The sequence below is a fragment of the Onychostoma macrolepis genome, chromosome 07, assembly GCF_012432095.1.
Source record: "Onychostoma macrolepis isolate SWU-2019 chromosome 07, ASM1243209v1, whole genome shotgun sequence".
In the NCBI taxonomy this organism is placed as follows: Eukaryota; Metazoa; Chordata; class Actinopteri; order Cypriniformes; family Cyprinidae; genus Onychostoma; species Onychostoma macrolepis.
The window spans coordinates 13,508,151-13,528,387 of NC_081161.1; the positions used below are offsets into that span (position 1 = coordinate 13,508,151).

Genomic DNA, 20,237 nt, shown 5'->3' on the forward strand with positions numbered 1-20,237 from the left:
TGTGTTAAGGAAAATTAGCAATTGTCCTATTGCAAGTTTGCCTTTTATTTCTTTAATAACTTTTTATTGTAACTACAAGTTATTATACGTGTTGGTTTACTAAGAAATACACAACACATGTTATTGTATTCATTTTATTGAAAGTAGTTTATTAAGAAAGACACCAAACATATTGTTGTATATGTTTTATTGAAAGTAGTTTATTAAGAAATACACCACACATTTTATTGTATTCATTTTATTGAAAGTGGTTTATTAAGAAATACACCACACATGTTATTGTATTCATTTTATTGAAAGTGGTTTATTAAGAAATAGACCACACATGTTATTGTATTCATTTTATTGAAAGTAGTTTATTAAGAAAGACACAACACATGGTATTGTATTAAGCATTTATTAAGAAAGTGTTATAGCATATATCAATAGGAAGATAGCCAGGAAAGAAATATGTATTAGCCAGAGCTTTAAGGAAAGGAATGTTACCGTTGAGTGATGTGTTGCAGACGCAGCGAAGAAGGCATTTTAGAAGAAAATCCCGGAGAAGAAAAATGAGAAAATGGAGGACTTTATATAGGAGTCTTCTTAGGGAAATTCCAGACCTCATGATGAGTTAAGACATTGGAATCCACCTGCTGTCTATAAAGGACTGAAGTACGATAAAGAGAATCAGATGCTGGTTCTGTGTGACAGCTTCTCCGGTGCCAGGCGGCCTTGCCAGAGATGCCTCAAGAACAACCGAGCTTGCAAACCTTAGTTTTTATTTTTATATTTTATTTGTAATGTATTTAACCTATATACAATAAAACTATATTTAATAATAACTAAGAAGCTCACCTGCCTGAAGAGTCTGATTTATAGACTTGAGCAAGAACAGACCATGGAGAAGTCTTCTGAGACCTATTTTGTGAGTATGAAAATTTACATGCTTATAGGATAGGACAGACTCGACTTTCTTTACCTAACCTGAGAATAAATAAAATAAGGTAGAAGGTGTATGGAATTTAGCACCGCAAAACAATATATATACAGTATATTTCAGGACAGTGAGACCAGAAAAAAATCTGGGCCATATTCCCTTTGTATCAGCAGCTTCCTGATGAGGTAAATTAAAAAAAGAAAAATAATTATTGACTTTTGCCAAGGTACTTTTTCCATGTTATATGTTTTAGGTTTTCTATGAATTAGTTGTAGTATTTCTTAGTAGATGTATAGAAAGTAGTATGGTAGTTCTGCAATTAAGTGCAACTGGTTTACCAAAAACTAAAATTTACTGTATATTTGTTATCTTATTCAAAATGCACTGGTAGCTACACACTGATCTAAGATGGCAGCCACAGTGCTTAGCTCTTCAGTGTTTGTACTGTTTTTGTTATTTTTTCCTGTTTTTTGTTCCTCATACACGATCAGTTTTACCAGGGATGAACTGATGAATATTCGGCAGAACACACCACAAAATCTTATTTTTCGGACGTTTTGCTGAAAGTTGTAGTTGGTAGAATAGTAACGCTGGTCAAATGCTTCAGGACGCGCAGACGGGGGAAGCGATCCGGCGCACTCGTAAAGCTCAGACAGTGTGGAATTCGGACGCCATTGCCAAGCATCCATCCATTTGCAAGGCGAATCTCCGCTCTCTACCCAACAAAACGGACAAACTTCTTCTGCTCTCCCGGACAAATAAGGATTTTTGGTAACACTTTAGAATAGGGAACACTTATTCACTATTTACTACGACTTCTCCAACAATAAATTCCTAATTTGCTGTTTATTAACAGTTAGTAAGGTAGTTGTTAAGTTTATGTATTGGGTAGGATTAGGGATGTAGAATAAGGTCATGTAGAATAAGGCATTAATATGTGCTTAATTACTACTAATAAATGGCTAACATTCTAGTAATATGCATGCCAATAAGCAACTTGTTAAGAGACCCTAAAATAAAGTGTTACCGGATTTTTCAAACTCTGCTGCTCTGTGTTTCACGGAAACCTGGCTGAATGACGCCATTCCGGACAGCGCGCTACTTCAGCTGTTTAGAGCGGACCGCATGGCGGAGGGACATGCTTTTACATCAATGAAAGGTGGTGTACAAATGTAACTGTGTTAAAGAAGATGTGCTATCCTGATCTAGAAGGCTCTTCGTTAACTGTTAAGTCTTTCTACTCGCCACGGGAGTTTTGCTCGTTCATTCTCGCGAGTGTTTACATTCCACTGCAAGCACACGTGAGCTCAGCTTTACAGAAACTCGCTGATCTGATCACAGAGACTGAGCAACAACACCCAGACTCTGTTTTAATCATTCTTGGGGACTTTAATAAAGCCAATCTCTCCCGTGAACTGCCAAAATACAGACAGCACATCACATATCCCAAAAGAGACAGTAATATACTGGATCACTGTTATACAGTAATGTTATGGATGCATATCACTCTGTCCCACGGACAGCTTTGGGGCTCTCTGATCACTGTTTAGTTCATCTCATACCAACCTACAGGCAGAAACTGAAATCAGCTAAACCTGTATTAAGGACTGTTAAAGAGATGGACTAATGAAGCAGAGCAGGATTTACAAGCAAACCTGTTTCCACCTCACTGATTGGAGTGTTTTTGAAGCTGCTATACCACCGATCTGGAAGAGCTCTGCACAGAGACTGTAACATCTTAAATCAGTGCATTTCTACCAGGTCTCATTTAACCTACAACAATGACAATCCATTGTTCACTGCAAAACTCAGACAGTTTCGTCAGGCCAAAGAAGCTGCTCGCAGGAAGGGGGACAGAATCTTGTATAAACAGGCCAAATACACACTGGAGATCAGAGTACACAAAGGAGATCAGAGTGCAAAGAGGTGGCTCTTCACCCTCTACACGAATGACTGCACATCTAAAGACCCCTCTGTCAAGCTCCTGAAGATTTCAGATGACACCACAATCATCAGCCTCATTCAGGATGGTGATGAGTCTGCCTACAGACAAGAGGTTAAGGAGCTGGCTGTCTGGTGCAGTCTTAACAACCTAGAGCTGAACACACTCAAAACAGTGGAGATGATCGTGGACTTCAGGAGAAACTCCCCTGCTCTCCCCCGACTCACCATCATGAACAGCACTGTGACTGCAGTGGAGTCATTCAGATTCCTGGGCACCACAATTTCTCAGGACCTGAAGTGGGACAATCACATTCAGTCCATTGTTAAAAAGGCCCAGCAGAGGCTGTACTTCCTTCACCAGCTGAGGAAGTTCGACCTGCCACAGGAGCTGCTGAAACAGTGCTGAAACCACTCTGCCATCTTTGAATCTGTCCTCTGCACGTCAATAACTGTTTGGTTCAGCTCAGCTACCAAATCTGACCTCAGAAGATTACAGAGGGTAGTCCGGACTGCTGAGCGAATCATTGGTACAACCCTCCCCACACTCCAAGAAATGTACTTATCCAGAGTGAGCAAAAGGGCTGGCAAAATCACTCTGGACCCCTCACATCCAGCACACTCCCTCTTTGAACTGTTGCCATCTGGTCGACGCTACAGAGCTCTGAGCACCAGAACGGCCAGGCACAGGAACAGTTTCTTCCCTCAGGCAATCCATCTTATGAACACTTGACAATAAACAACACTAACACATTATTTATTTAACACACATACTTATTTACATTTCAGATTTGCACATATCATACCTATACATACATAATTGTCTATATTTTTATATTGTGTTTTTGCTATTTTGTACATTGTCTATTTTGTGTATTTGTATATTATTCTTTTTATTATCTGTGTCCTGTCCTGTCGCTGTAATTCTGTTGCATTGTGGAGCTTCTGTCACTATAACAAATTCCTCGTATGTGTAAACACACCTGGCAATAAAGCTCATTCTCATTCTCTCTTGTAGCAAATTTAGCTTAAATGGAATTGTTTATAAATAATTACAATTAATTATGATTAATTACAATTATTTATATCGGCTGACAGTGATAACTGTAGCAGAATTAAATTGCCATCAACTGATCTGGTCGTCCAGCGACCATTCAGTGTAAGTTCATATCAACTCTAAGAAAGGATAAGAAAATACTTTCTTAAGTATTAATGCATTAGAGCATGTAGCGAGGGTCAAAATCGTAAAGGGACATTAATTTGCAAGGCAGAACCAGAAACTCATGTAATTTGTGCACACAACTTTTATTAACTAAACGCTAACACACATAACTAATCTAAGCAAACAAACAAACATACATACACTTGCGCATATATACAAAAGGGGAGCTAAAGTGGATGAATGAAGCCATTAGAGAAAACAGAATGCAGTTATGGAAAGAGTCAGTGAACCACCTGAGTAAAACCATCAGCGCCGTTTATAACGGGGTCTATAACTTATACTAAATCTCTGTTTAGTTTAGTTAGATGTACCATACTTGCACTTCCACGGCTGTTGGCGTGTGTCTGGAATGCAGTCTCGGATGACAAGTCTCGATGGTTTCAAGGTTTTGGACTCGCGATCACGTTCTTCCGGGTTGAAGAGTGATGAATTCCACAAGATGTTATTCTGTGTTCTGAGGTCCGAGGAGCTTTGGTTGAATGGAAAGTCAAGGCCGCAAGGCCTGGCGCAAAACTTAAGTGTTTTAGAAGAGTTCTAGCTCACATCCTTCCAGGATCTAACAGAACCACAAAACTGAGATATGCTGGAGCCCACCGGACACGCCGGTACCGGCTCAGGCTCTCCACACGGGCAGCAGTCTGGAGATTTAGCAGTAGAGTTTTTGTAGAAGAGCCCTGTCGGAACTGTGCGTGAGCTCTTTAAGGTGAGGAAAGTCACGCCTCTCAGGATGGGCTTGACCAATGAGAAAGGCTGAATTTCCAAGCGGGAGTTTGGAAATACTGGGGGGGTTTATGACTCTTTGTCTGAGAGCATGGTAATTTGCAAAGGGGTTGGATTGGACATTGATATACAAACTATTAAAGATTCTTAGGACATTAATATGCTTCATAGGTATCAACATGTAATATTCACTCTCAATTAGATCATCCGAAGACGAATTGATAGAGACCAAAAATGTTACAGTTAGAGTGATATTAACTAGTGATCTATTATAAGCATGCGTAAAACAGTATACAATACACAAAAACATATACAAGAGCAGTAAAAATATACACAATGACCTAATGATATGTGTGTTCATTCAAAGAAAGGTTTTTCTATGAATTAATTAAAGAAGAGTTCATTTTATGGCATAATGTCTTTTTCCTAAAGGGGATATGAAGTGAGTGTTGCTTGACCATTTGCATTCCTTTGAGCAATAAAGCTAGTGTTATCTGATGGGTTGCCATGGCACCGGGGGGGCCTGGAGGCGTCCACAGACATAGGGGCATCTAAGTATGTGTATTGGGTGAGGGGTCTGTGATTATTTGTTAATCTAATAACTAATTTCATTTGTTAAATCAAATGAAAAATTGTGTGTCTGATTGGTCCAAATGCTACACTCTCATTCTACACTGAACAAAATTATAAGCGCAACACTTGTTTTTCTTGTTTTTCAGCATATCAAGATGCTGATTAGACAGCATGATTATTGCACAAGTGTGCCTTAGGCTGGCCACAATAAAAGGCCACTCTAAAATGTGCAGTTTTATCACACAGCACAATGCCACAGATGTCACAAGTTTTGAGGGAGCGTGCAATCGGCATGCTGATTGCAGGAATGTCCACCAGACCTGTTGCCCGTGAATTGAATGTTCATTTCTCTACCATAAGCCATCTCCAAAGGCTTTCAGAGAATTTGGCAGTACATCCAACTGGCCTCACAACCGCAGAACACGTGTAACCACACCAGCCCAGGACCTCCAAATCCAGCTTCTTCACCTCCAAGATCGTCTGAGACCAGCCACCCGAACAGCTGCTGCAACAATCGATTTGCATAACCCAAGAATTTCTGCTCAAACTGTCAGAAACCGTCTCAGGGAAGCTCATCTGCATGCTCGTCGTTCCTCATCGGGGTCTCGACCTGACTGCAGTTTATCGTCGTAACCGACTTGAGTGGGCAAATGCTCACATTCGATGGCGTCTGGCACTTTGGAAAGGTGCCAGGGCAGATGGCAGACAGCGTGTATGGCGTCGTGTGGGTGAGCGGTTTGCTGATGTCAACGTTGTGGATCGAGTGGCCCAACCCCATGGTGGGGTTATGGTATGGGCAGGCGTATGTTACGGACAGCGAACACAGGTGCATTTTATTGATGGCATTTTGAATGCACAGAGATACCGTGACGAGATTCTGAGGCCCATTGTTGTGCCATTCATCCACGACCGTCACCTCATGTTGCAGCATGATAATGCATGGCCCCATGTTGCAAGGATCTGTACACAATTCCTGGAAGCTGAAAACATCCCAGTTCTTGCATGGCCAGCATACTCACCAGACATGTCACCCATTGAGCATGTTTGGGATGCTCTGTATTTTGTGTACATAGAAAAAGTCTTACATCTTTGAGTTCAGCTCATGAAAAATGGGGGCAAAAACAAAAGTGTTGCGTTTATAATTTTGTTCAGTGTAATTCTGTATATTATTCATAATTATTTCTGTTTATAGTCCTCGAGAACTGACAAATTCAGTGTATGCTGCATTGTAGATTCAAGAAACTACTTTTTTTATTTACATTTTCACATGCTTATAATGACAACAAACCTGTCATTGACAATGACTGCTTCAAGTAGTTTTTCTTCTCTTTGCAGAATAACATTCTTGAAAAAGCAGAAGCCAACACTGGTCCATACTTGGACTAGGGAATCTCTGGACTTTCTTTGTAAGTTCCTCTAGTTTTAGTTGAGAATCTTGTTGATATTTCAAGTGCCCATATTATTTTTACCCCCAAATATTACCTTTCATGCATTGGAAAAGGTCTGCAAAGGTTTAAAGATCAAATTGCATGGCAAATAAAGTTCTGCCTCCTAAAAGTAAGAATTGATTCTGAACTGCTGTGCTGAAATGAGTGTCAGAAATTCCAGTCTCACTCCCTGTTACCAATTACCTGTTAGGTTTGTTTGCATAATGGACTTCATCGGCTGTCCCTCAAACGTCTACTCTAATCCGCCCTCAATCACTGTAGTTGTAGCTGAGGCCAAACAGAGTACAGTAGGCTCTAGGAATGGCAGGGTTTAAGGATGTATTACGTGTCATTAAGAAATTGTTGAATTTGAGGAAGTTGAAAATGTGATTTTTATCTTTGATCTTATGATTTTGCTAGTAATTATGTTTGTTTACATTGCTACATTTCAGATGCTGTGCAGTGAGCTGGTCAGTGATGTAATGTTCCTAGTATGCAAGAGTTTGCTTCACAAAATAAAGTGGTCCAGGAAATATATGAAAATGAGAATGTTCATGATTCAATATCCAAAACTAAACCCTTCAGGTAAAATACTTTTTTTTTTTTTTTTTTACTTTTGTTTCCATGACTATAAGTGTAAATTGAAACCAGATTATTTTTGCATTATAAATGCAGGAAGACGTTGCAAACACGTCTGGAGACTTTGAAAAACTGACTTTGAGAAGATATCTGGTAAGGCAACCTATGGCCTAGGGCCTGGTTTAAAGGGAGCACGTTCAAACAATACACACAAAACAAAACAGTTTAATGATACACCTGCTATACCTTTTTGTTGTGAAATGTTCCTGTGTAATATACATGCATTTAATTCTCTGGATTTGTTTGTAATTGTATAAAAATGGAAAGAAGTCATAATTATACTTGATTATTTTATTGTAATATTGGACCTGTAAACTGATTTTCAATCAACATTTCTTTCATTTTTTTCTTACACAAACAATCTGTACAACAGACATTGAATGAAACAATAACAGCACGAAAAAAACCTAACCATTTTGGCTATTTTTTAAATTACAAGTCTTAATTTTTCTGCAATAGACTATGAGAGCATTAAGTGGTTGCACATACTGTAAATTGACACTGGGATCTTTTGCAATCACATTTATGTATCACCAAGTCAACTCTGTGAGAGAAGTCCTATCAGACGGTAATTGTTTCTCATGTGAACATATGTAAAAATTTATTTACATGGCACCTCAGTGATAACTCATGGATATGATGCTTTATTCACAGTGGAGATGCAAGATGTGTGATCATATGAACCTAGGAATGCACTGCTGACATGGTCAGTCGCATGGTTGTCTGCTATGAATAAAATGTCATATGCTTGGAATAATAAATACATTTAAATGTAAGGTAACACTTTATTTTAAGGATCAGAAATTAGACAGTAATTAATGACTAATAACTGCATTTGTAAGTGACTAGTTATGGACTTGTATGCCATTACAAGCTATTTATAAGGCCTTTATTGGTTGCTGTCTTATTTTTGTCTTATAGACCCTTTATACTTGTTTCTGTCCTAACAGTGTACTAATTAGCTAAAAAATAAGACAAACTAATAGCTTGTATTGTGCGACACTTTATAAGTTCTCAGTACACTGTGTGAATGTGTAGTTTATAAGTATGAAATAAATATAGAATAGGCATTTCATCAGATATTTCAATTCGCTGAGATGTTACACAAAAGCACAGTCTTTCTAGAAGTTGTTCTATACTAACAAATTTATAAACTAAATATTCCCCATTCCCTGAATTTATTAATAGCTAACAAGCACATTTCTCACTAATAAATGCAGTATTACTTCAGATTATGTTCCCTATTCTAAAGTAAGCATTTGCTGTTTTCCAATAAGAAAAGAGACATGAAATATTGCAGTGAAGAATTATGTCTTTATTGTTTTAGGGTTCAACAAGAGAACAAACTACAGATGAGACACATCCTCAATAATCACAGTCAACACACTGTATAAAAAACATATGAATGAATATTAGTCAAAATAAACAAAACAATAAACATACTGTTTTAATTGTAACAATCTTAAATAGTAAAGTTAAAGGGCTCCTTCAGGTCCTTTTTATCAACACTGCTCAAAAAGTTACTAGCCAACAAACCAATTTAACTAGTAGAATATATTTGCTGAATATAACAAGAAAATAAAATAATAAAATAATAATAATTACAAGTATCCAACTATTTTTTTCTTTAATCTAAAACAATTATCTAAACTTTTAACTTTTACTGAACAGTCTCTTTCTTGAACAAAATCTTGCTGCAAAATCTTGCAGCAACACATAATAGAGTGGGGGAACTACGACGTCACTTTGTATGCGGATCGGCTGTTAGCATGAAACTGGTTCCCTCAACAAAAAGCCAATAGGATTTTTCCATAGGCTTTTGGATTATCGCAAAAAATAAGCTCTGTGTTCAATCATAGTTCATGAAACTTACATGTTTTGTCCAGCAGGATAATCTTCACAAAATAATATAACTTTGAAGCCTAAATAAAGTGCCAGAACTAAAAAGCTAAACTTAGGCTATAAACAAACTACAGCACCACGGTCGCTCGCCTTCAACGTCACCACAACCGCGCTCTCGAGAACTGTTTCAAACTTATTTTTAACATGTTCAGTGAAGGATTTACACTGTATATGAATTTTAAAGTTACATATAAACTGGAATAAATACAAAACTAGAGCCAAAATAAAATTGAAATGAGACATTAGTAATAAATAGTATAGTGAATAAATGAAATAATCATAACTAAAGGACATTTAAAGCACGTATTTCTGTACATTTCCAAATAAGGTGCATTAAAAGTCAATAAATCCTTGATTAATATGAATACTTTAATTAAAAACGTATTCCCGCGTATTTTAATTTTTTAAATAGCAGTGAGCGAGTCTTTGGATATGGTAAGATTAAACTTATTTTAGTGAACAAAGTACCACATTTCAGCTGTCATTTTGTTAGGGTGGGTACACAAAATATTATTTTATCCTTGCTTCTACAATCTCTTTCTAACAGCTTCATGTGGTCGTACACATTTAATTTTAACGTGGCTTTAAGCACTATGCATCATTAAAGTTTCACTTTCACCACGTTAAGCCGGTAAATGTGGTGTTTACATGTAATAATCATAATATGAGTTTACCTTATCGTCCGAACCCAGAGTCTCCGCATCAGGAAAGCGATAAAACGAGCATCTTCCATCCGAAGAAATGTGTCGCATTTCGGGGCAAAGCAAAAAAAAAACATTGTCGAACAACAATATAAAATGCTGTAAACTATTCATTGGTTATCCTAAAATTAATTGTATTACAAATTATACTACAACTGGAAAATACTAAATTGATAAACTGTTCGGCGTGATGACGTTAAATGTCTCCGACAGCGCCTGTAGTCCCATTTAGCAACTTATTAGCAACCGTCTTTTTTAAGAAACGTAACAGCTTAAAAAAAAAAATCACAAGTGGGGTGTAACTGGTGTGTTTTATGTTGTAGAATAAAACGTGAAAGTACCTTGAGTCTGTGTGAACCACGGACCTTATTTAAGGGATTTAACCAAAATCCCCTTCAAAAAACCCATTGACTCTGGGACGATGGAACCAGAAGTGCTAAAATGCTAACTCGCTTCCGGGTTTTCGCCTACAAAGTGACATCATAGTTCCCCCACTCTATTAATTCAATACTTCATCAAAATGGGCAACAGATGCCCTCGAGCCTTGAGATCTTCAATGGATCTTTTAATTTCAGGATTAACACCACTGGCACATCTTTTTGCAAAAGCAAGCAATGTTTCCATAGCTGGATCGAACACCAGGGTGCTGTAGGTCTTGGGGTCTGCAATCTGAAGCTCTGCTATTGGTGCTGTTGCTGCAATAGTGCCCCTGTCAACATTGTGCCGATGGAACGCCTCTGACATCGTGCAAACCTTCCTGAATGTTTTGAGGACTTGATTATAGCGGCTGATGACCTCCCCTGGACCTTTAACTTTACATAAATAAGAAAGAATATATTGTCAAAACAAAGTATATAAAGAAAAACAGTAAACAAAAATATAGAAAGTACAGGCTTCTTGTATTTCTTGCATATTGTGATGGTAACTGATAATGCAGTTCTTTAGGACCAGTTTTATTTATTTGGAATTAATTTAAAAATGTGGATGCAAAAATACACCCTTGTGTTTTATATGTGATATCATTTCTAAAAGGTTTTTTTTTTTTTTTTTCAGAGAGAATTTTACTTAAAAGAATACTTCAAACATAGATTATTATAAATTATTCACTCACTCCTATGCTGTTTAACTTGTATATTTCATTTTTCAGCAAAATTCAAACCATGATATTTTGATGAAGATGTGATGTTATTATTTGTATACAACACAAGTCAATGAGTACTAAAACCTAAAACTTCCAAACTCCAAAAAGAACATAAAGGCAGTAGAAAAGCATTTTGTTCCATATATCTTTAGTAATTTAATCCATATGTGGTATCTGGTGTAGGGTATGTAAGAAATAGACCAAAGTATAACCCCCAAGTTACATCATGTCTTACCACTGCAGTTTCCTGGATCAATTTTTGAAACTCACTTACAACTGCTTCATACTTAATCCATGCATTGTGCCAAGAACACTGTAGAATTTAGTGTTTGCAAAAACACTGGCAATGTCAAGAAGGAAAGTGTTTCTCAATCAACTCCAATTACATTTCTTCAGAAGAAATGACTTGAACTACTGACTTTACACTGCTTTTATGTGGTTTATTCATGTGTATTTTGAGGATATACATCTCCATCAAAATATGTGTTGTTTGTTCCACAGAAGTTATAATGTGATACAATTTTAAGATGGCAAAAGGGTGAGTAAGTGACGAGAAAATTGTGATTCATTTAACAAAAACAAATTAAATAGAAATATTTCACATGAAAATGATAAACATATTTGCATAAATAGAGAACTCACACTTAGAATGCTATTAAAAAATAAAATATGAAAGTAGTGAAATGTATGTCAGTCAACCATTTACAGCTAAGAGCTTTTACAGCAGATGTCACTGGAAAATTGGTAAGTCTATCCCTGTAGCCTTGCTTTCATGCCTGTCAGGCTGTTGCTCTGAATAAGGTATGTAAAGTGAAAAACAAAGCATTTACAATGCTGCAATCAGCCATATTGACTGATAACTCGTCATATTAGTTGAAAGCAAAATGCAGAGTTGCACTTCTAGTGCTCATTTCACTTGGAAAATTCCAATCATACCTATAGTCAGTTTTGACACGTTTTGCAAAAGCATGGGCAGAGTAATGTCACAATGAGCCAATGTTGAAAATATCTAATGCTGTTAACCAAAGCTAATAGCTCTCAGCAGCCATACAAGTGAAATCAATGAAAATGACAAAAAATTTAAAAAGTCTGATGTGTAAAACTGTTTGGATGTAAAAAAAAAAATACTGCACACACAGCATTGAAAATCATATTATTATACTAACCAACATCTTGTCCTTTGGCTTTCCCAAGAACCTGTTCTCGAAGAAAATCACGTTCATTTTCTAGCTCTCCGATCATTTTTTCTTGCCATTTTATTTTCTCCTCCAGAAACTCTATCTTCATTTTCATGGGAAAAATGCCTGGAAACCACATACCCCAAAAGAATATAAGTTAACAATTAATACTGGACACAAATACAAGTAGTTAATTGCTATTTGTGACAGACAAAATGACAACATACTAGCATCAGAACCCTGGCTGCTGCAGCTTGGTAAAGAAGTTACATTTTCCTCCAGATCATCAGGTGTTGCATCTTTGGAGCTCTCCGGAACGGACTCCTGCTGCTTGTGTTGTAGCTTCAACTTACGCTTTAGCTGTATAAAAGGTTACAGAAATTTATTTTTGTTAACCCTATTACTGTCACGCCCCTGGACTGTCTTGTGTGTGTTTTGCTCCCCATGTGCTCTGTGTGACCTAGTTTCTGCCATTGTCTATTATTAGTTAATCACCTTCATTGTGTTCACCTGTCTGCCCCTCGTTATCTGCCCTATATTAGTTGCCGTCCTTTGAGTTCTTGTTTGTCGGTTATTGTTGTTGTTACCTCCTCATCTCTAGTTATATTAAATCTCTTATTCCCTTTGAACCTTCGTCTTTGCGTTTATTGTGTGTGCACTACCCAGAACCGTGACAGAATAACCGACCAAAACGAAAGTTAAGTCTAGCAGCGTGTTTCCCCTCATTTTGTTTTTCCGTTTTTATTTTCTGTTTTGTCATGAATGACCCTGCCTGCCTCCTCCTCATGCTGGAGCAGAGGAGCCTTTCCCTCGAGGACCATACAAGACTATTCGTGGAAATCTACAACTATACCCACTACCCGGACTAATGCCTCTGCACGTTCTCCCGAACGACAAGTGCAGAGCGCGGTTGTCCGGAGATGGTCCTCGGGGAGATTCTGCCACCTTTGTGGAGTGGGTGCTGGTGTCCTGTGGATCCCCACTGACCGTGGACTTCGAGGACGATGACACCAGCCCCACTCCTGACCCAGAGCCCAGCCCACCATCACCCCGAGCCGCAGAGCGTCAGCCCGAGCCCACTGCGGACGGAGAGCCAGAGCCCATAGCAACCTACGAGCCATCGCAAGAAGGAGCGACTGAGCTGGAGATTGCCCCGGAGCCAGAGCCTCATGGACCGTCCGATCAGGTGCGAGAGCCGGCTACATCGCACGCGACAGTGGAAGTTACAGTGGCGCGTGAGGGTGCTGAAGAAAGCCCCGCCCACTGCACCGCCGCTGAGGGTGAGCAGTCGCAGGACTCTGAGGATCTAATAGATTGGGAAACTCATGCAGACATGCCCTCTCTGCTTCCGCCTTCATCTGAAGTCTCTAACTACCCTGAATGGCCTACCTACCTGGATTTCCCACCCACCCTCCCTCTCCTGCCTCCTCCTATCATCCCTGCCACTTCAGCCCTGCCACCGCTGCATCCTGGCAGTCCCTCTGCTCACCCTCAGCCCACCATCTGTGCGGTGAGATCGCTGCGGGTCTGCCTGTCTCCATCGGCGTCGTGGCTGGGGGATGTCTCGTCTCCGCCTCCAGCCTCTGAGTCCTGGACTCCACCTCGGCCCTCCGACCCAGCGGCTCCACCTCAGCTCCTAGCTCCCTCATCTCCACCGTCTCCCATTGGCCCACCAGCTCCACCGGGCTCCTTCGTCCCTCCGGCTCCGCCTTGGTCGGTCGTCATCCCGCTATCGCCTCAGGACTCCACTCCTCCGGCTGTGCCTCGTTGCTCCGCCCCACTGGCTCCTCCCTCCCTTCAGCTCCACCTGGGTCCTCGGTTGCTCCGGCTCCGCCGCGTACCTCCGGGTCTCCGTCTCCGTCTCTGCCTCGGTTGCCAGAGCCCTCGGCTCCACCTTGGCCCTCCGGATCCTCGGCTTCGCCCGGGCTCATCTGCTCTCCAGCTCCGGCTCGGGCTCCTCCTCCACCTGCTCTGCCGCCGTCGGTCGGCCCCTTGGAGTCGGCGGCCATTCCTCCTCCATGGCTCCTCCCTCCGTCGGCTCCACCCTGGGCCGTCATCATGGCTGTGGCCTGGGTCCTGCCGGGCTCCTCCTGCTCCGGGTCCCTCCTGTCTCCTCCCTGGCTCCTCCCTCCTTCGTCGCCTCCCTGGTCTCTGTCTGCCGGCCCCCTCCCGGTTGTCCGTCCTCCTCCTGAGCCCCCGCCATTATTCCCCCCCGCCCCCTCCCCCCCTCTGTTGTTCCACGGTGCGAGGACGCACCTTCCGGGAGGGGGGAGTAATGTCACGCCCCTGGACTGTCTTGTGTGTGTTTTGCTCCCCATGTGCTCTGTATGACCTAGTTTCTGCCATTGTCTATTATTAGTTAATCACCTTCATTGTGTTCACCTGTCTGCCCCTCGTTATCTGCCCTATATTAGTTGCCGTCCTTTGAGTTCTTGTTTGTCGGTTATTGTTGATGTTACCTCCTCATCTCTAGTTATATTAAATCTCTTATTCCCTTGAACCTTCGTCTTCGTGTTTATTGTGTGTGCACTACCCAGAACCGTGACAATTACCTCATAACCCCAGAAATTTGGATATTTTGTAAAATGCAATAAAAACAAAAATGTGATTTGTTTATTCTATTAGATAACAAAGAACTATTTATTAACAAAAGAACAAAAATATAGAAATATAAAAATATAGAATATCGTTTTTTTTTTTTAACACTGTCTATCTTAACTGTATTTGTAAATATACCACTTAAGCAATAATTTTGTCTCATCTCATTTTAAACCAGTGGGTTGTAACACTTATAAAACTGTTAACAGTCCTTTCAGCTGATCATCCTTCGTATTTTGTGATGACTGTACAGTATGTTATCAAATACAAAACAACTTGGTTATTAAAACGCCAGGACCATTGAATGGTTTTTACATAAATAAATAAATTAGATTAGATAAGATGATAAATGAATAAAAGATGCAAACATCTGATGCTAGCAAGCTATTAGTTAAGGATATGTAGACTAGCAATATAACTGAAACACTAACATGGATGTAAAATAACTTTAAAACAAACAACACCAAAGCCAAATTTTATCATGAAAGACACCATTTCGATCGACGGCTATGCAAATAGTTTCTTTTCAAGATCTTGATGCTCTTTCAGCTCTTGATGAAATCCTGCTCGACCGATTGATTCCTGCGTCTGATTGGACAGGAAGTGTGTGCACTGTGCGGGTCTAGATTACCCGCCAAATTTAAATGCACTACCAATACGTACTACAGATGTTGTGTCAAACTGTTTCTTCGTCTGAAATAGTTGCGCAGTGAAGCGTCATGGCTTCAAATTATGATTTTCTGCGGAGAATATTTTTCAGGCCATCAGCGAATACAAACAAAAAATTTGTTCATTGGTTGATGCAAAAAGGGTTATTGCGGAAATTCATGTACTGCCCATCATGCCACCACATCATGAAATTCAGGGGCTTCTACAACAAAAAGGAAGCTGCATGGTAAGAAAAGCTATATTATCCCATGCTCGTTATTACTCAACTGTGTTTCTCATCTTATTCAGTGGAGGAGAGCCTCTCCTCTGTCTCAATTTATAATGTCAACAGTGCCCTACTTTCGTACCATCGCCATTATTGTTTAAAATGTAATTGTAATGCCATGTGAATTGGAGCAATGACATCTCAAATGATATTCAGTATATTAATCTATGTATGTAATATAATATGTAGTTTTTATTTTTTATATTATTTATTTTAAAATGAAATATATGTTTTATTTAGTAGTAATTGATTTGCTCAGTTTAAAGTTGAGAATGTAACCCTATTTGCTGCATTATTAGTTATGCAGATGTTAGAATAATTACAACTTTAAAAAATTAAATACACACATTTCTATTGTGACAAATTTCATTTGAGATGTTTTTATCTAAAATATTTTATAACATTTATTTCCCTATTAAACACTGACTACTGGAAAAGTAATAATGCTGTATTGATAAAATAATTGTAATCTTTGTATCTAACTTTTTTTTTTTCTGTAAGTACTAAAGTTTATTCCATCTGACCTGAACAAAACACAATTAAAATACATCTAAAATAATAATATTGACATTTAAAATAATAATTAGTAGTATTTTATTATTACAAATAATTATATTTTTAATTACATAAAAATATTTATATAATTATAAAATAATTATTATTAAAAACAAGAGTTTTTATTAATATCATCTGTCTTTAAACTATGCATTTGCTATGAAAGTATTACATTTTTAAATATTTTTGGTGTTGTGAAGTTGGTATGCTTATTTTAATTATTTTATCCTCTGCTAGGGTGTGTCGAGATAAATGCCACAGTAAATCATACAGCAAGAGCATCCGAAGTGGCTCAATATTTTCCAAGTCTCATCTCAGCCTCCAGACATGGATGCATTTTATTTACAGGTAAGAATATATCATCCTGTGTTTGTTACATAATGAGGGTTGTTTTTATAATGTTATAATAAGTGAAAGAGAAAGTGAAAGTGAAGTGACGTGTGGCCAAGTATGGTGACCCATACTCGGAATTTGTGCTCTGCATTTAACCCATCCAAGTGCACACACACAGCAGTGAACACACACCCGGAGCTGTGGGCAGCCAATGCTTTGGCGCCCGGGGAGCAGTTGGGGGTTCGGTGCCTTGCTCAAGGGCACCTCAGTCGTGGTATTGAAGGTGGAAGAGAGCACTGTACATTCACTCCCCCCACCAGCAATAACTATTTGTTATTATGTAAGAATTATTGTATTTTTGTTGAGAGGAAACTATATTTTGTAGCATATTATTCAAACAGATAATATTAGAACTTATACTTGTTAGCAATGTTAATAACATAACATCGATAGTGACCTGAGTGTTAAGATATGTGTTATGATCCTGATGTATTTTTCTGTGTATCCTATTCTTTGCTTTTAAACTGTAGATTTTCACAAGGACTCAGGTTGAGGCAAGTGGACCTGTTACAGGAAGGCATCACTGGAAGCTCTTCCACACTTACTAAACTTGCTTATCGTCTGCAAATCTGCAATTAAAAGAATGAAGAGGTGACCTGAAAATTGGAAAAAGACAAATAGTTTTCATTGATGAGAGCAAATTTGGCCACAAAAGAAAGGTAATATATTTTCAATTACATCTGGTCATGCTTTATAGTAAAGATGAATGATAAAATAAATTCTTAAATTCTGTCATTTTTAGTACAACCGAGGAAGACAGAGCAACAGGGCATCGTGGGTGTTTGGAATGCTTGGGGTCAAAGAGGAGTGCAGAAGACCCATTCTGAGAGTTGTCAATCAGCGTTCAACTCAACACCTCATGCCAATTCTCCAGAAGCATGTTAGGCAAGGAAGCACTGTTGTGTCCGATGGGTGGAGAGCCTATAACTGTGAACCATAAAGAGGTATTTGTTGATCCTCAGACAGGTGCTCACACACAAAACATTGAGAGATTCTGGGGAGTCTGCAAGTCAACAGTGTGGAGATTTAGGGGGAACCGGACAGAAAGCAGGCTCAAAGACCACTTAATAGTAATCGAGTGGACCTACTGGCGTGGTGACAAACATAAAAATGGCCCCCTGGGTATGATTTTGCGTGACATTAGAAGGAAACATCCTGTGTGAAAAAATGCAGATGTTTGGTTTATTCTTTGACCATCATCATTTGTGTTAAAAGCAAATTTGTCAATTAACTGTTTGAAAATTGACTGTAATTATTGAAGATGTGTCTCATCTGTAGTTTGTTCTCTTGTTGAACCCTAAAACAATAAAGACATAATTCTTCACTGCAATATTTCATGTCTCTTTTCTTATTGGAAAACAGCAAATGCTTACTTAGGGAACATAATCTGAAGTAATACTGCAATTATTAGTGAGAAATGTGCTTGTTAGCTATTAATAAATTCAGGGAATGGGGAATATTTAGTTTATAAATTTGTTAGTATAGAACAACTTCTAGAAAGACTGTGCTTTTGTGTAACATCTCAGTGAATTTAAATATCTGATGAAATGCCTATTCTATATTTATTTCATACTTATAAGCTACACATTCACACAGTGTACTGAGAACTTATAAAGTGTCGAACAATACAAGCTATTAGTTTGTTTTATTTTTAGCTAATTAGTACACTGTTAGGACAGAAACAAGTATAAAGGGTCTATAAGACAAAAATAAGACAGCAACCAATAAAGGCCTTATAAATAGCTTGTAATGGCATACAAGTTCAAATACTTATTTTCCTCACTGTATATATAAACACTAGATGTCTTAAGGCGGAGTCACTTCCGGCATCATAGGGCGGCCATTTTGCCACAGGGAAGCTTTCTGGCAAGTTCTGAGGTATCTGAGGTAAGATGAGTGATCAGCACGAAGATAAATCTTCTTATCTCGCTGAAATCTTGACGGATTTACAAACGGTTTGGTTTCTTACAAACGTTAACGTGGCTATAATTCTGAATGCTGTAACATGTTGAAATTGCAGATTGTTATAATTATTCATATGTATGCAGTGTCATAACTACATCTCTGACGTTGATAACAAATCAAACCGTTTGAAAATCGGTAGATAATTGAGCAAGTTGTGGTTATTTAAAAAGTACATGCTTCATACAACACAATGTTACGAGTGAGCGAGCACCCTGTGGCAAGATGGCCGCCGTGTGCGGACGTCGACCTCCATTGGCCAACAGCGCGTACGAGGTATCTAGTGTTTATATATTAGATTAGATTCAACTTTATTGTCATTACACAAGTACAGGTACAGGGCAACGAAATGCAGTTTAGGTCTAACCAGAAGTGCAATAGTAGCAAGTGCAGTATATATACAATGGTTGAATAAGTGCAGGACAAGGATATGTACTGAGTATATGTATAAATATATATAGAAAGATGGTTATTAATATAAACAGAATTTACAGGTGAATATGTATAGTGAATAAATATACAGAAATTACAAGTGAATATGTATAGTGAATAAATATACAGAATTTACAGGTGAATATGTATAGTGAATAAATATACAGAATTTACAGGTGAATATGTATAGTGAATAAATATACAGATGGCTATTGCTATAGGCAGAATTTACAGGTGATATGTACTATCAATATAATATATATACAGATGACTGTTACTATAAACAAGGTGTAAAAGTGCAGTGGAAGTGATTGCGTATTACAATTAGACATACGGTGCAAAATATTAATGTAAGCATTGATAATGTAACAACAGTCGGCAGTGCAAATGAGCATAGTCCAATTTAGGTATGGTAGTGCAAGATACAAAAGTAAACAGTTGTTACTGTGATAAAATTTACATTCAGTAGTGCAAATAAGGCAGATGTGAGGTAGGAGAGAAGAGTTAATAATATATGAGGAAGTGGGTCAACGGGGGGTAGAGTTCAGTAAAGAGACAGCTCTGGGGAAGAAACTGTTCTTTAGTCTGCTGGTCCTGGTCCGGAGGCACCTGAAACGCCTGCCGGAGGGCAGGAGAGAAAACAGTCTGTGGGCTGGGTGAGAGGAGTCCTTAAGGATGCTGCGAGCTCGATGCAGACAGCGTTTCCTCTGGATGTGTTCGATGGCAGGTAGTGGAGTCCCTGTGATGCGCTGGGCAGTTTTCACCACCCGCTGCAGTGCCTTGCGCTCCGCAACAGAGCAGCTCCCATACCATACTGTGACACAGTTGGTCAGGATGCTTTCTATTGCGCAGCGATAGAAGTTCACCAGGATAGCTGAGGAGAGCTGATTCTTCCTCAGTGTCCTCAGAAAGAAGAGGCGCTGGTGAGCCTTCTTGACCAGGCTGGAGGTGTTGGTTTTCCACAACATGTCCGCCGAGATGTGGATCCCCAGGAACTTGA

The 20,237-nt window shown here is 38.9% G+C and overlaps 2 protein-coding genes across 3 annotated transcripts in view; one reads left to right on the forward strand and one right to left on the reverse strand.

Moving 5' to 3' along the window:
- The window catches only part of LOC131543835 (uncharacterized), a 55,466-nt gene that overhangs the window by 28,385 nt on the left and 6,844 nt on the right, over window positions 1-20,237 (forward strand). The window lies entirely within an intron of this gene.
- On the reverse strand, window positions 9,607-13,701 carry LOC131544742 (coiled-coil domain-containing protein 106-like). Of its 2 annotated transcripts, XR_009272211.1 has the most exons (3): window positions 12,591-13,701; window positions 12,352-12,489; window positions 9,607-10,856 (listed from the first exon to the last, which is right to left on the reverse strand). XR_009272211.1 is itself a non-coding variant. In XM_058783156.1 (2 exons), exons 1-2 carry the CDS (start codon window positions 12,500-12,502, stop codon window positions 10,549-10,551), a joined length of 459 nt encoding a protein of 152 aa, XP_058639139.1. In that variant the 5' UTR covers window positions 12,503-12,568; the 3' UTR covers window positions 9,607-10,548. The 2 variants fall into 2 exon arrangements, 1 of the variants encoding a protein (XP_058639139.1); XM_058783156.1 differs by lacking the exon at window positions 12,591-13,701 and having other exon boundaries at window positions 12,352-12,568.